This window comes from Sebastes fasciatus, chromosome 4 (assembly GCF_043250625.1).
Source record: "Sebastes fasciatus isolate fSebFas1 chromosome 4, fSebFas1.pri, whole genome shotgun sequence".
In the NCBI taxonomy this organism is placed as follows: Eukaryota; Metazoa; Chordata; class Actinopteri; order Perciformes; family Sebastidae; genus Sebastes; species Sebastes fasciatus.
The window spans coordinates 5,162,703-5,175,952 of NC_133798.1; the positions used below are offsets into that span (position 1 = coordinate 5,162,703).

Here is a 13,250-nt window from a genome sequence, read left to right on the forward strand (position 1 = left end):
TTTCACACAGACACCATTTTTAAAAGAAAGTTTACTTTTACTTAAGGTAACATATGATGGTACAGTTCATGCCACACAAAATCAATAAAGGTGGTTCAGTAAGGCAAAATGTGTAAAGTGAGGAGTAAAATGTATTTGCAAAAAAATAATTGTTTTTATTGCTTTTATACTTTTGGCGATATATAAAAAAAAAAAAAAAAATTTAGCTCCATTAAACCCCTATGCAGCTCAAGATTTCATAATGTATCTCCTCTTAGAATGTTTAAATGAATATTTCACCCCCCAAAATGATCGTTTGTATATCAACTACTCACCCTGTTACCTTGAATTTTTAGAAGAAAACTTAGTTGCCTCCGTGGTGAACAAATTGGTGAATTTAAGGAGAAATCTACAGACACAAATAGACAAAGTAATAAAATAAACACCCAAATGTCTATTTTGGATGTTTTCTTTCCACTAGTCTGAAAGAAGACACGTTATGGAAGTAAAATAGCCCAAAATCTCCAAATTGACCAGTGCATGAAAAACAATATTTTTGCTTGGGGTGTCTCGCTGCAATACGCACACGTCTCACATGTATGTTGAAAGAATTATTTGTCCATACTGACTGTGAAGTGACTACACTGTAAGAGATAGAGGACACAATGTGCAACATGGTGAAGTTCAGTTGGAGTTAATATGGGACTTCAGCGGCCTGAGTATCTTAGTGTGTGTAGTTTATTGCTGGTGTTGTGACCTGGCAACAAGCGTGTGTGTAACTACCAGGACATTTCCCTCCGCTGCAGTTCCGCGAGGACATTTTGTGATGAAACACTAAAATTCAGACTAAAACAACTGTGAATGTGGAAGATACCCCCTTGATTTGTTGAACTCAGACTGCTGAAGCCTCATATTATCTTTTACACAGAACGAGAACTGTGTATTTTGTCCCCTATCCATTATTGTGGAGTCACTCTACGAAAGAGTTGCTTCATGGCCAGGAGAAATGATAACTCTCAATACAATAACATACATGTGGCCGTGTGAGTATTGTGTTAACATGGACTTGGAATCTGAACCTGATCTTTTAATGTACTACACAGGTTTAGTGCAACTTGAGGTGTACAGTTTTCATTTTGCAATTAGAAAAACTTAAAATTAATTAATTTCAACAATGTGACTTAAGATGTTTTTCCTAATGTATTTTTTACATCAAAGTTAGAGACTACATTAACTCCCAGATGTCAGACAAAGGTGGATGTTGCCGTGGCAGCATCACCCAGGTATATTATTATTATTGTTATTTACACCGATCAGCCATAACATTAAGACCACTGACAGGTGAAGTGAAGAACATGGATTATCTCGTTACCATGGCACCTGGCAGTGGGGGGGATATATTAGACAGCAAGTGAACATTTTGAACTTTGTGTTGGAAGCAGAAAAAAATGGGCCAGCGTAAGGATGTGAGCGACTTTGACAAAGACCAAATAGTGCTGGCTAGAGGACTGGGTCAGAGCATCTCCACAACTGCAGCTCTTGTGGGATGTTCCCGGTCTAAAGTGGTCTGGACCTACCAAAAGTGGTCCAAGGAAGGAAAACCGGTGAACCGGCAACATGGTCAGACCCGAGGCTCATTGATGCACGTGGGGAGCGAAGGCTGGCCCGTGTTGTCTGATCCAACAGAAGAGCTACTGGAGCTCAAACTGCTGAAAGAGTTAATGCTGGTTCCGACAGAAAGGTGCCAGAACACACAGTGCATCTCAGTTTGTAGTGTATGGGGCTGCATAGCCGCAGACCGGTCAGGGTGCCCAAGCTGTCCTAACGTTACGGCTGATCGGTGTATATTTATTAGAAAAATGATTGGTGTGGTCAGCCCCGGGGTGGTTGCCATGGTGACCTCTACCAGGGGATTGCGTTGCCCTGCCAGTTCAGAAGCATCCCACAATCTTTGTTGCTGAGTGATGACATCACACTGAGCATGCCCAGCACGCTGTCCTCGGTGGTCAAAGGAGCCTGGGGGAGACGAGACAAACAAACACAGGAAAGAGGACAGTCAATAGAAATGAAATGTGGGGGGGACAGCTGCATTATTCATAGCCTCACTGTTATTTAGGAATCATGTGAAGCGGGGCCTAAATACAGGGGCATCATGAGCCCCTTTTTGACCGCAGGAACTTTCCCCAGAGACTAGGATCCTTTTGAGGAACTCAGGGGTAGTACTTTCTGAAAGTGCAGGAACTTTCAGGGTGGGGTTTGTAGGGATGACTGTCGCTGATTGGTCAAACACACACAGCGCGGCTGCTTCAACTCCTGTGACGCTTCATTCATAAAACAAGGGAGCACTCTAGTCTCCATTTTAGTATCATTTGAGGACGAGGGGAGAGCATTTCTCTTTGTTAGAGAAGAGGGCGGATAGTGGAAACTACCAAGTGCCGAGAAGCTCAAAATGAAATGTTTGTTTTTACCTGCAATTGTAAAAATTTACATAAATCATCATAATTATTATTGGTTGAATTATAGTTTGGCAATTTGACAATTTTGTTCTTGTTTCTAAAACAACATTGCAACTTGAGATTGGGGGAAAATAGTTTGTCTTTGGATCTGGTATTGCTGTTAGTAAAAATTTGTATATATATTATATAATATGACATAATATTTGCTTAAAATGTGGTATAAACAGTTCAAGGTATACCATGCAGGAATTTTCTTTAAAAAAAACATTTATAGACTCAAAAAATAATCCCTCTCAATCGTCACTTCTGTCCCACTAGCAGTGTGTGGTGGTGGTGGTGTATGTATCTGCAGAGAGCCACGGAGAGGGGGGGCAATCGTATTCGGGCACCTTAGCGGAGGTCTGCGCTCTCCGAGTGCCATTCTAGTTAACACTAAATACAAAGTCCAGCTGAGGCTGATGGGAATTAGTTTTTATTAAACCAAAAATACTTTGGTCAGGTCAACATTTTGTATTTGTCTAATACGGACATAGTTACTTTCCACCGCTGATTGATACTGGGAGCTGCCATGTAAAGAGCTGGGCTAGTTCAACCAGGAAGCGACTTCACATTATGGAATCAGAAGCAGAGAACAGACTTAGTTGGTTCAAGCTTTTTTTGTTCATACAAACCCGCTGAAATGAGCTTTATGTATTTAAAAGGTCTGCGGTACTTCTCTCTAAACTGTCCATCGCCTCACCATTTCTCCTCCCATCTCAGTGCGGACCCAGCCGGGGTGGATCGCTGTCACCAGGATGTTGTGTCCCTTGAAGTCCTCAGCTTGACAGCGAGTCAGCATGTTCAGTGCAGCCTGGCGACCAACAGCAGAAAGGACAGAAGCTTTGTTGTTAAAAAACAACAATAAATATATCATTCTTTAGCATAACTTATGTAAGGATCCAGGAGCAGAGCTTCTTAAAGGAGTCTGTCGTCCAGAAACACTACCGCTTTTGTCCACATGAACCGCCAAAATCAACACCACTTTAAATGACAAGTGAAAAAGTACAAAGTGTGCAACTGTGTGAGAGCAATGTCACCAGTTAAATTAGGTTTTCTGATTCATTTATCTATTTAGAATGACAGGTTGGAGTCCTTAAAACTGTATATTTGCCATCAAGTAGGCAGATGAAATTCATAGAAAATATAATTGAACAGTAAAATGTATAATAAATCTTCCTGTCACTGATTATATGAGGATTTTAGAATAGACCTGCCAAACACAGGTGTACCTAAGATTAATGGCTGCTTTCCTTCTAAGTGTGTCAGTTCCAGGGCCCTGGCTGGTACACGTGTGCATGGTTTACTCTGACATTTCAGTGGAAGGAAGCCAACAGTCACGTAATTAGCTCTCCCTGCTGTGTGCTACAAGTTAATGCCAGCAAGATATGTAGCCTAGCTGAATGCCATCAGCATACTAATCAATGCTGTGAGAGTGGACGTGCACATGATGTGTGCATGGAGAGCAGTAATGTACCCGGGACAGACTCCTTACTGCAAAAAGGGTAGTCATCCAGATCATCCCAAGTCTCTGTAGTCATATAAAACTCTCAATAAATATAGTGAGACACTCCACATAACTGATTTACTTTTTACTTTACTTTAAAGGCTCTGAACACGCACACTTCAACTCATTAAAGGGTCATTTTGGTATTTTTAGACCCCGACCATATTTCCCATGTTGTTGTGTCTAATGGCCGGTTCAGACTACACAATATCAGCCTGATTATAGCCCGACACGGTCGTCGTAGGGGACCGGGAACGATAAATGAGTATCTCGTGCAAAAATCAATCGTTTTATCTTGTGTAGTGTGTCATAGCACATTACAACCGACGCCGTGTCTGGGACGCCTCACGACGTCCCGACAGAAAGTCTAGCATGTTTGATTTTTTTTTGCTTTCCACAACGTGTTCCGTCACAGCCGTGAATTTGACCGGCTGAGCAGAGACGCACACAGCTGTAAATAGAAGCACATGGCTATTTATTATGCAGAATGATGTCATCGGACCTTCCCAGCGCATCTGCTGATCAATCTAGTTTGTGTCGGAGTAAAAAACACCACCGCCTTTGCGTCTTTGCGCATGGAGCATCCCGCTGCGCGCCCGCTTACGCTTCTCCCTGTGAATTATATTTTGATTATTTCCCCCGGAGCCTCGTGGGCCCCTTTACATGGTCGGGCCCGGGGGCTTGAGCCCCGGTGAGCCCGTATATTAAGACGACGGTGCCGGGAGAGTGTGTATTATCGGAACAGGGGATCGACGTGTAGTCTGACATATGTCATGGCCAAGTCGCGACAAGAATTTATGACTCTCAATCGTCTATGACCGCCATGACCATGCCCACGTAGGAGACAGGAAGTGTATACCATGTGTTTCCCCCCCCCCCAACTGTTAGCTCTATCAGCACTGTTGCCGTTGTTTACACTGTTAGCGCTGTTAGCACCGTTTGCTGGCTCAGTCGTCGCCATGTTGAGAGCTGTGCGGAGGCAACAGAAATGCTCCCAATCTCACATTTAACACCTTTAATGTTCCGGAAATAATTCTTCCAGATTAAAAAAAAAAAAAATACAAGTTGGGATAAAGTGCTATTATTTTAAATTGTTTATATTTCGAATATCATATTTAGATTTTGGGTAAGCCAACAGTACCTTGCTGATCCTATACGGGTACATCTGTGCTATAGCAAAGGTTTCTGGACATTTCTCAATGGATGAGATGAGCGTGGAGATGTTGATGATGGCCGACCTCCTGCACGACATTTTATCACCTGAGACAGAGAGAGAGACAAAGAGGTTTACATCATGATGATTAGGAATGATACTAAGAATGTAATTTGCAACATGTGATATAAATAATTGCTAATTTTTGTCCATTTCTATGTGTATAAATCACATTGATTCAAGCTGTTTCCACTTCATTACCTTTGTCTTTATCAGGTGAGTCCATCTCTGCAGCTCTCTTGAGGAGTGGAAGAAACATCTGAAGAGAGAGAGAGGTGATGTGGTGTGTATGTCAGTACAATGTATTTCATGCTGTAACTGACAAAACTACTTGCATTAATACCATCTGAATTTACTAATTGAATTTATGTACCGTATGTATCAACTTTTATGCACACATGTACTTATTTCATATTTTGGGTATATTCTCTCATTCCTTTTAGATGTTCTGGTGTAGCCGGTTGAATGTGCTTATCTGTTCCTGTCTTTTGTTTTTACTTTTTCTTGTATTGTTTTATATTCTGTTACAACCTCAGCAGTGATGTAGATACATGATGATGCCTAAAACAATGATGGTGCACTTCTATACCGCCATCATAAAGTCCATCCTCACCTCCTCCATCACCTTCTAGCACGCTGCTGTCAAGCTCAAGGGCAGGCTGCAGCGTATCATGCACTCTGCAGAGACGGTGATTGGCTGCAATCTGCCGTCCCTCCAGGACCTGTACGCATCCAGGTCCAGTGGTGGAAGACATATTCAAATTCTTCACTACAGTAGAAGTAATAATACCACACTGTGAAAATACTCCACTGCTGCTGCATTAATGCGTATGTTGCATTTTAGTTTTGGCTAGTTTAAGCTAAAGCAATGACTCATATTATATAAGATCATGATATGTTTGTAGCGTTGCTGTTCTGTGAGAATGATTGCCAACTTTTCATGGTGTCAGAAAAACAAAAAGACGATGCATTTTCCAGCTGTTCCAAGAGGCTTTTAAAAGAGTTTATTTAGCTTCAGAAGGAGGAAGACTTTCTCAACACATCCGGGGCTAAAGCTGCAGCCTCTTCCTGCTTCTGTTCAAGGCCTACGGAAGGAGCATGGATGTATTAAGAGAACTGGATACAGCGTTGGAGACGGGGCCCCGTTCATTCCTATGAAAGTTGCTACTGATTGCTACTGATAATGTACAGCTAGCGGGTCATTGTGAAAGAATCCCCTTCAGGGCGATGAGAGACCCCTCCACTTCGCGTCAGGGTGCAGCATCGCCCTGTCGGGGGATTCTTTCACAACAATGACCAGCTCGCTGTACATTATCCCTTACGTATCGTATTGTATCGTATTGTATCGTATCGTGAGCTGAATGAATCGTTACACCCCTAGTATCAACATATCTGGAGATACGTGGTTTTCACTGGACAGGAAGGGGATGAAAAACTGTGATCTGAAAAGTAACTAAATCTGTCAGACAAATGTAGTGGAGTAGAAAGTACAATATTTACCTCTGAGATGTGGAGTAGAAGTTTCACATGGAAGTACTCAAGTAAAGTACAAGCACCTCAAATACTTCAAACCTCCATCTTTGGTACCGTGTGTCAGACGTGTTATGCTACGAGCCTATAGGCTATGTGCATTTTTGCTATCTTGCCAAATTATCCAGTTACTTGTTATAGTCCATATTGTCAAAGTCCTCATTACAGACCATGTTGTCAAGGTATTAGCTCTCTCATTTTATTACATTTTAAATAGTATTTTTTATATATATTTTGTATTGTAACTTTTTTCTATTCTATATTGATGTTTTCTTGTCTATGCACCAACAGGCCTACACCAACGCAAATTCCTTGCATGTGAAATACTTGGCAATAAACCGGACTATAAAAGCACAGAGGAGAGTGAGACGAACCAACCTTTGCAATGAGAAATGGACCAACCACGTTGGTTTCATACACCTTCATCATGTCCTCTTTCTCGGTGGCAGATAACGGTGCCGGTGTCTCCGGTGTGTTAATCGCAGCGTTGTTGATGAGGAGGTTCAACCCACCGGCCCCGATCTGCTCGGTCACAGCCTGGACAGCAGCCGAGATGCTGTCCTCATCTGACATGTCTGCAGACATACAAAATGAACAGTCTGTTTTACCATCCAACTTCCCTCTTTATTTCAGTCTCAGTACAGCGCTGCTCTGATAACACGTCCTTTGCTGCTGCACTCTAATGCTTTCTCCGGTGTCACCGCTGATACTACTGAACTTGTTTACTGATTTTCCCACAGCAGCTCTAAGGGGTGAACTTCTTCTTTTTACTCGTTGGTAACATTGTTATATGAAACTTGCCCACAAATGTAGCCTCATATGGCAGTTTAAGGGGTATCGATTAGCCTATGCTAATGGTGAAATCTCATGAATGCGCACCTCCAGGACTAAGTATGACCAAACCTCACAGAAAAAGTAGGAGGTTTAGGATAAGAAATGTTATTGCACGAGGCCTGATGTTAGGTTGTTGAGTCGTGCAATCACAAAGGCTAGTTTACAGAAGGTGTGCTGTTATGCTGGGTAAACACGGGCTTGACTACTCAGAGGGATTGCTGCTGAGAAGTGAACACACAGTGCTTCATGTTCACTCTGTAGAACATACCATCTGGACTACAAGGACCACAACCACAGACTGGATGTCGACGTAACTGTATTTGGTTACACTGTCTAATTGAATTAGCAATTAGCCTACAGTACACAATGGTCTTTTTTCTGTTGTTCAACTCCTTCATGTTTCTCTGCAGATTTGATGGGGATTTGCCACTTTTGAGCAATCAGATTACAATCCATATTGAATGCTTCTTGGATGCATTTACTTACATTTTTTCAGATTAGATAGCAATCCGATCTGCCCAAGACACACGAACCAACAAAGTCCCAATGGGGTCTTAGTCACTTCATGTGTTTCGGGTGAATCCCAGCAGAAAGCTAAGCGTAAAATCAGCCAAGAAGCATTCAAGACAGATTGAATTCCGATTGTTCAAACCACCTTGTTAGAGATGCATTGTAGCCAGCTGTTGAAAAGGTGTGAATGCATCAGTCTCTCTTCTATGTCAGTAAGTAGTCTGTGGAAATAGAAAGTCTCACAGGATCTATCCCCTGTGGTAACGGCAGCTAAGGTTCCATTGAAATTACACAGAAGAAAGTTGTCATTGAGTCTGTGCATACAAATTATTAAATCGAGAGCAAGAACAAGTTTTTTTTTCTCAACGACATCACTGTGCTTTGTAATAAATCAGTTATGTAAGTGTATGTACACAGATATTACCTAGTTTGATTAGAGTGATCTTTCCAGGATATTGAGTGGCGAGGTCTCTCAGGGCCTGAAGGGAACAGCAAGAATGGATAGACAGAGACAGACAGAGAGAGTAAGTCCAAACACAACATTTACAATGATTTGGTCCCTGACAATAAAAACAGAACAGACATAAACTTTTGCAATTTTTTTTTTTTTTTTTGCAAATGTTAATAAAATCTACCTGAATTCACGAATATGTAGGATATGACTACTGACATTCCTGTAATATTACATCACGACATCTGCTGTATTAGCCGTGTGTTTACTACGTGTTTATTTATGTGTGGCCACTCGAGACGCATGTGGAGGCGCATTCTAATGCCAGGTGTGAACAGACGTACTTAGAGCTGTCCACTTGTGTTCAGATCACTCAGGACGCATGTTAATGCCAGGTCTGAACAGGGCCTTATGTTATGCTAAAGCTTCTAGGGGAAGGAGTGTTCTCGAAAGCTGCTGCGCCTTTACAACAGAATATGGGGGGAGGGAAGGTTACCACATGCATGGAAAGAAGTAGTAGTGATCCCGATAAGAAAACCTGGCAAGTATCCGTCTAAACCCACTAGCTACAAGCCAATAGCACTCACATCAAATACACTCTATGCAAGATAATGGAGAGGATGATAACAGAAAGGTTATCATGTGAGCGTGAGAAGAGAGGAATGCTTGCAAGTTATCAGTGTTTTTTAAGAAAGGAAGGAACAACATAGACTCTGTAATAAGGCTAGAGATTGAAATAAGAAAGGCCCAGGCAAATAAAGAGTCAGTAATTGCAATGGTTTTGACATAGAAAAAGCATATGAAATGATGTGGAAGGAAGGCTCATGATCGTTAATTAAGCTGCATAAGAATTTAACTGAACTTTAAAGGTACTGTTTGTAACTTCTTACACGTATAAATCGAGTCGGTGTCCCATGCAAACTCGCGTGTGGCTACGCTGTTCCAACACAAACTACACGGAAGCACCAAAACCGCAAAGTTATATCTAGTGAAGCCCGTCTTGCAAAACAGTGTTAACTCTTTCTGCTCCAGCCCCCCGATCACGGTCAGAAGACACAGGGGAGACCGTAGCTTTGGTCTCCAGGTCCGGAGTCGATGCTGCTCTGCTCCTCTGCCTGCCTGCTTGCCTTCACTCACCGCACTCGTTCTCACTCGCTCCACCTCTCACGTGCATGCGCGCACACTACACACACTGCAGAAGACGGGAGTCTGAAGCAGGACAACACAGTAGCAGCATTGATTCATGGATAGACCTTCGTCTGGTCAGCTAACATTACTGCCAAGTAGGTGAAATATAGAGTGATATTGTGGTTTTAGATGATGTGTGTCGCCTCACTGTTTTGATCGATGCTCGTTCATGTCTATGTAGAGCGAGCGCAAGCAACAGGACGCTGACTTTAGTTGACTTAACAGCCACAGGTGTCGCTGTTAACAAGCAATTTCTGATTCTTACATAGAGTCCCTTAAACCAGTTTAACCGGTAAACAAGAAGAAGAAGGAGTGGAAATTGACACGTGTTGCTGGATATTCGGAGGAAAAAAAAAAGATAGAACCTTTTTGTTTTCTATAAAAAGTCCAAAAATGCATACAACTAAAAAACACCTCATATAATGTTAATAAGATGTCACATATGTGAGTAACTCAATTTGGACCAAAATGTCAGAAAGAACCTTATAATTCCAAGGTGACGATATGTAAATGTGAGTCGTGGTAACGCTCGACCAAACCTTTCAACAGTTGATAAGATATAATAAAATAAATGACATGACATCTTGTTGACTTACATTTGGTGATAATATTTTGAAGAACCACCCAATCACTGAGAGACCATCTCTCATTGTTATTCACAGTCCTTTCAATATGCTCAGACCGCGATACTGTCCAAGGTTACACCCTCAAGTTTAGTCTCTTAACTTGCTCAACAGGGACATTCCTGAGATTCAGATTTGGCTCCCCCTTTAACAGATGTATTGGTCCAAACACAATGATTTTAGTTTGTTATATGAAGGATAGCATTTGTGACCAATTCAACACTTTGTTCAAAGCACTTTCTAGTTCATCATTTATGGATTTCACCATATATACTGTATATATATTGTTGAATTATCAGTGTGCATACAAACTTTAGGCTTGCAGGAGAAACCCAGTCTCCTAATCTTTAGGTTTATTATACGTTTATTTACAACTAATATGCAGCAGGAAATTCATTTTCAGGCAAATGTTACTAATAAAGCGCAAAGTCACCAAATGTTCGTACTGGATGTATCAACAAAATGTTGACTGACTGTGTATTTAGTATTTCCCAATGAGACAGAACGACAGCATCAGTCATTTCAACGAGTACCCCATAACAATGTTTCTGTAACCTTAACTAATTTTGATGTTTCCCTAAACCTAATCAAATGTTAACCTTAGTGTTGTCACATCACACATTGTTTTTACTTTACAAAAATGCTTTGCAGTGGTTTGGAAGGAACTGGCCGATGAACCGGCGTCCATTTAATTTAGAGGACTTGTTGCTCCCTACAATATCCGCTCATGGCAACTAATCATGATTATTTTTTTATGGTTATGTAACTCAAAGCACTTGGTTAAAGGTCCAGTGTGTAGTATCTGGCGTTATCTAGCGGTGAGGTAAGAAGAAAGCAACCAACTGAAGCCTCTGCCGTGTGAGGGTGTTGGAGAGCTACAGTGGCCGACGCAAAAACGCATATGGCCCTCTCTAGAGGTAGTTGTTGTAAGATCAGAGTGCTTAGAGTGTGTGTACAAGGGAAGTGAGTTGTGAAGCAAGAGAGAGAGAGAGCAGCAGCGACGAGAGCGAGTAATGTTATCGACTCCGGGTTAAAAGTTAACAGAGTTTGGTTTGTCTGTTTTGGGCTACTGTAGAAACATGGTGGAGCAACATGGCGGACTCCGTGAAGAGGACCCCGCGATTCGATCCCCGGCTCCTCCTGTCCATGTATCAAAGTGTCCTTGGGCAAGATACTGAACCCCAAATTATTCCCGAAGGCTGAGCCATCGGTGTGTGAATGAGTATTTAGATTAGATCCTGATGGGCAGGTTGGCACCTTGCATGGCAACGTCTGCCATCAGTGTGTGAATGTGTGTGTGAATGGGTGAATGCTGACATGTAGTGTAAAGCGCTTTGAGTGGTCGGAAGACTAGAAAGGAGATATATAAATAATGAAAGTCTTGTATGGCCCCTCATAATAAATAGTATAGAATATTTGTTCAAAAATAATTAGCTCCATGATCTTACTAAAACAGGTAACGCCCTGATTGGACTAATAATAGAGCTTGCGAGTGCTACGTTAGAGTTTGTGGGAATTAGAAACTTCCCTGGCTGCTTTTTGGGGAAAACATATGTGATGATGCATAAAACATCTAGAATAATTTCAGTTTGACAGAAGGTGCAGCCATAAAATTAGTTTTCACAAATTGCTGAAACAAAATTAATATATCTCTCACCTTTCAATAACTGTCGAAACAAACAGAACTTTGTGTAAGTAGAATTTAATATGATACAATTTTGAAGTAAATGTGAAAAATGTTAAGTGAAAAATTATCTCATAGCACTTGAACAAGTTATTTTTTTAGTCACTCTCATTGATGAACAATCCCTACAACCCTGTAGAGACAGATTATGGTCATTAGACGTTTGGGTGTGTTAAAAAGTCTTGCTCATGTGCGTGGGTCCAGGATCCATACCTCACAGAGAAGCCATCAATCAGTTTTAACGCTCTTCTGTTTGTAGCAGCATGTGTGTGGGTGTTTTTTAGTAGTGCATTAGAGAACTATGACAAGTATTTATGTGTAACTATCTCACCTCAGCCCTGGTTCCCTCAGGCGCCCTGCAGCCGGCATAGATGTGAGCCTCCACTCTTGTCCCCTCTGCCAGCTGTTTGACCAGCTCCAAACCAATGCCTCTGTTGGTCCCAGTCACCAAAATGTTGCCTTCCAGTTTCCCTGACATGTTTGCTGATCAACTGTCACACCACAGAAGCTGTCTGACTACTACTACTCTCTCACACAGTGTGTGCGTCATGCTGATGATGTAGGTGTGTGCTGCACAAGGAGGCAGGAGTAAGCCTCCCACCCTTGTGTATACATGTGTGTACTTTGTCACCTATTGCACTTTGGACCGCCTTTGCCTTACTTCCCATTATAAATCCGGTCTTCTTATCAGCCAACCGGCACTAGCTCCTTGTGATGACTTCTGAGACTCCAGCACTGGTGTCTGTCTGACTGTCAATAAAGATGTATTCACACCAATAAACTGCCAACCTTCTCTTGCCTCTTTCATAGTGTGATATTTGCTCTGCCTTTTGACAGTGCCTGTTTAGTTAAGCAACGTTTAAAAATGTGGTAATTCAAGGTGAGCAAGATACCGTTTACCATGTAATCATTCTTCCAGAGAGAATTATTTAATCTGTGATGATGTCAAGCAGAGAATATGTGGACAGTGTGTGGTTAACCGCAGCTGCAGAAACATAAGGTTACCACACTGCCAGAAACGGAAGAATTCTGCCTCTTCCTGTCGAACAGGACAGACAGACAGACAAACAGACAGACAGAAAGAATGTGCTGAAGGCTCTCACAATAAGCCAACAGAGCAAACAGATGCCATCTTGTCAATCTAAATGGCTGGTTGTTGAAATTTAGTTTTGAACTAGATCAGAGACAGAGTTGCATCTAAAGTGACTATTATTTGAGCAGTTAAGCAGGCTGTAATTT

General features: G+C 41.8%; 1 protein-coding gene across 1 annotated transcript; it reads right to left on the reverse strand.

Moving 5' to 3' along the window:
* Positions 1-101: 101 nt before the first annotated feature.
* On the reverse strand, positions 102-12,758 carry LOC141765548 (C-signal-like). The gene is made up of 7 exons (XM_074631602.1): positions 12,343-12,758; positions 8,490-8,544; positions 7,100-7,296; positions 5,393-5,450; positions 5,120-5,238; positions 3,175-3,285; positions 102-1,995 (listed from the first exon to the last, which is right to left on the reverse strand). Exons 1-7 carry the CDS (start codon positions 12,487-12,489, stop codon positions 1,882-1,884), a joined length of 801 nt encoding a protein of 266 aa, XP_074487703.1. The 5' UTR covers positions 12,490-12,758; the 3' UTR covers positions 102-1,881.
* Positions 12,759-13,250: the final 492 nt, after the last annotated feature.

Excerpts from the sequence above, each read along its gene's own strand:
- LOC141765548 (XM_074631602.1), bottom strand. The coding sequence starts at position 12,489 with ATGTCAGGGAAACTGGAAGGCAACATTTTGGTGACTGGGACCAACAGA. Across the intron at positions 8,545-12,342 it reads CTGAGGGAACCAGGGCTGAG|GCCCTGAGAGACCTCGCCAC; the intron begins GTGAGATAGTTA and ends TGTTCCCTTCAG. Across the intron at positions 1,996-3,174 it reads CTGAGATGGGAGGAGAAATG|GCTCCTTTGACCACCGAGGA; the intron begins GTGAGGCGATGG and ends CGTCTCCCCCAG.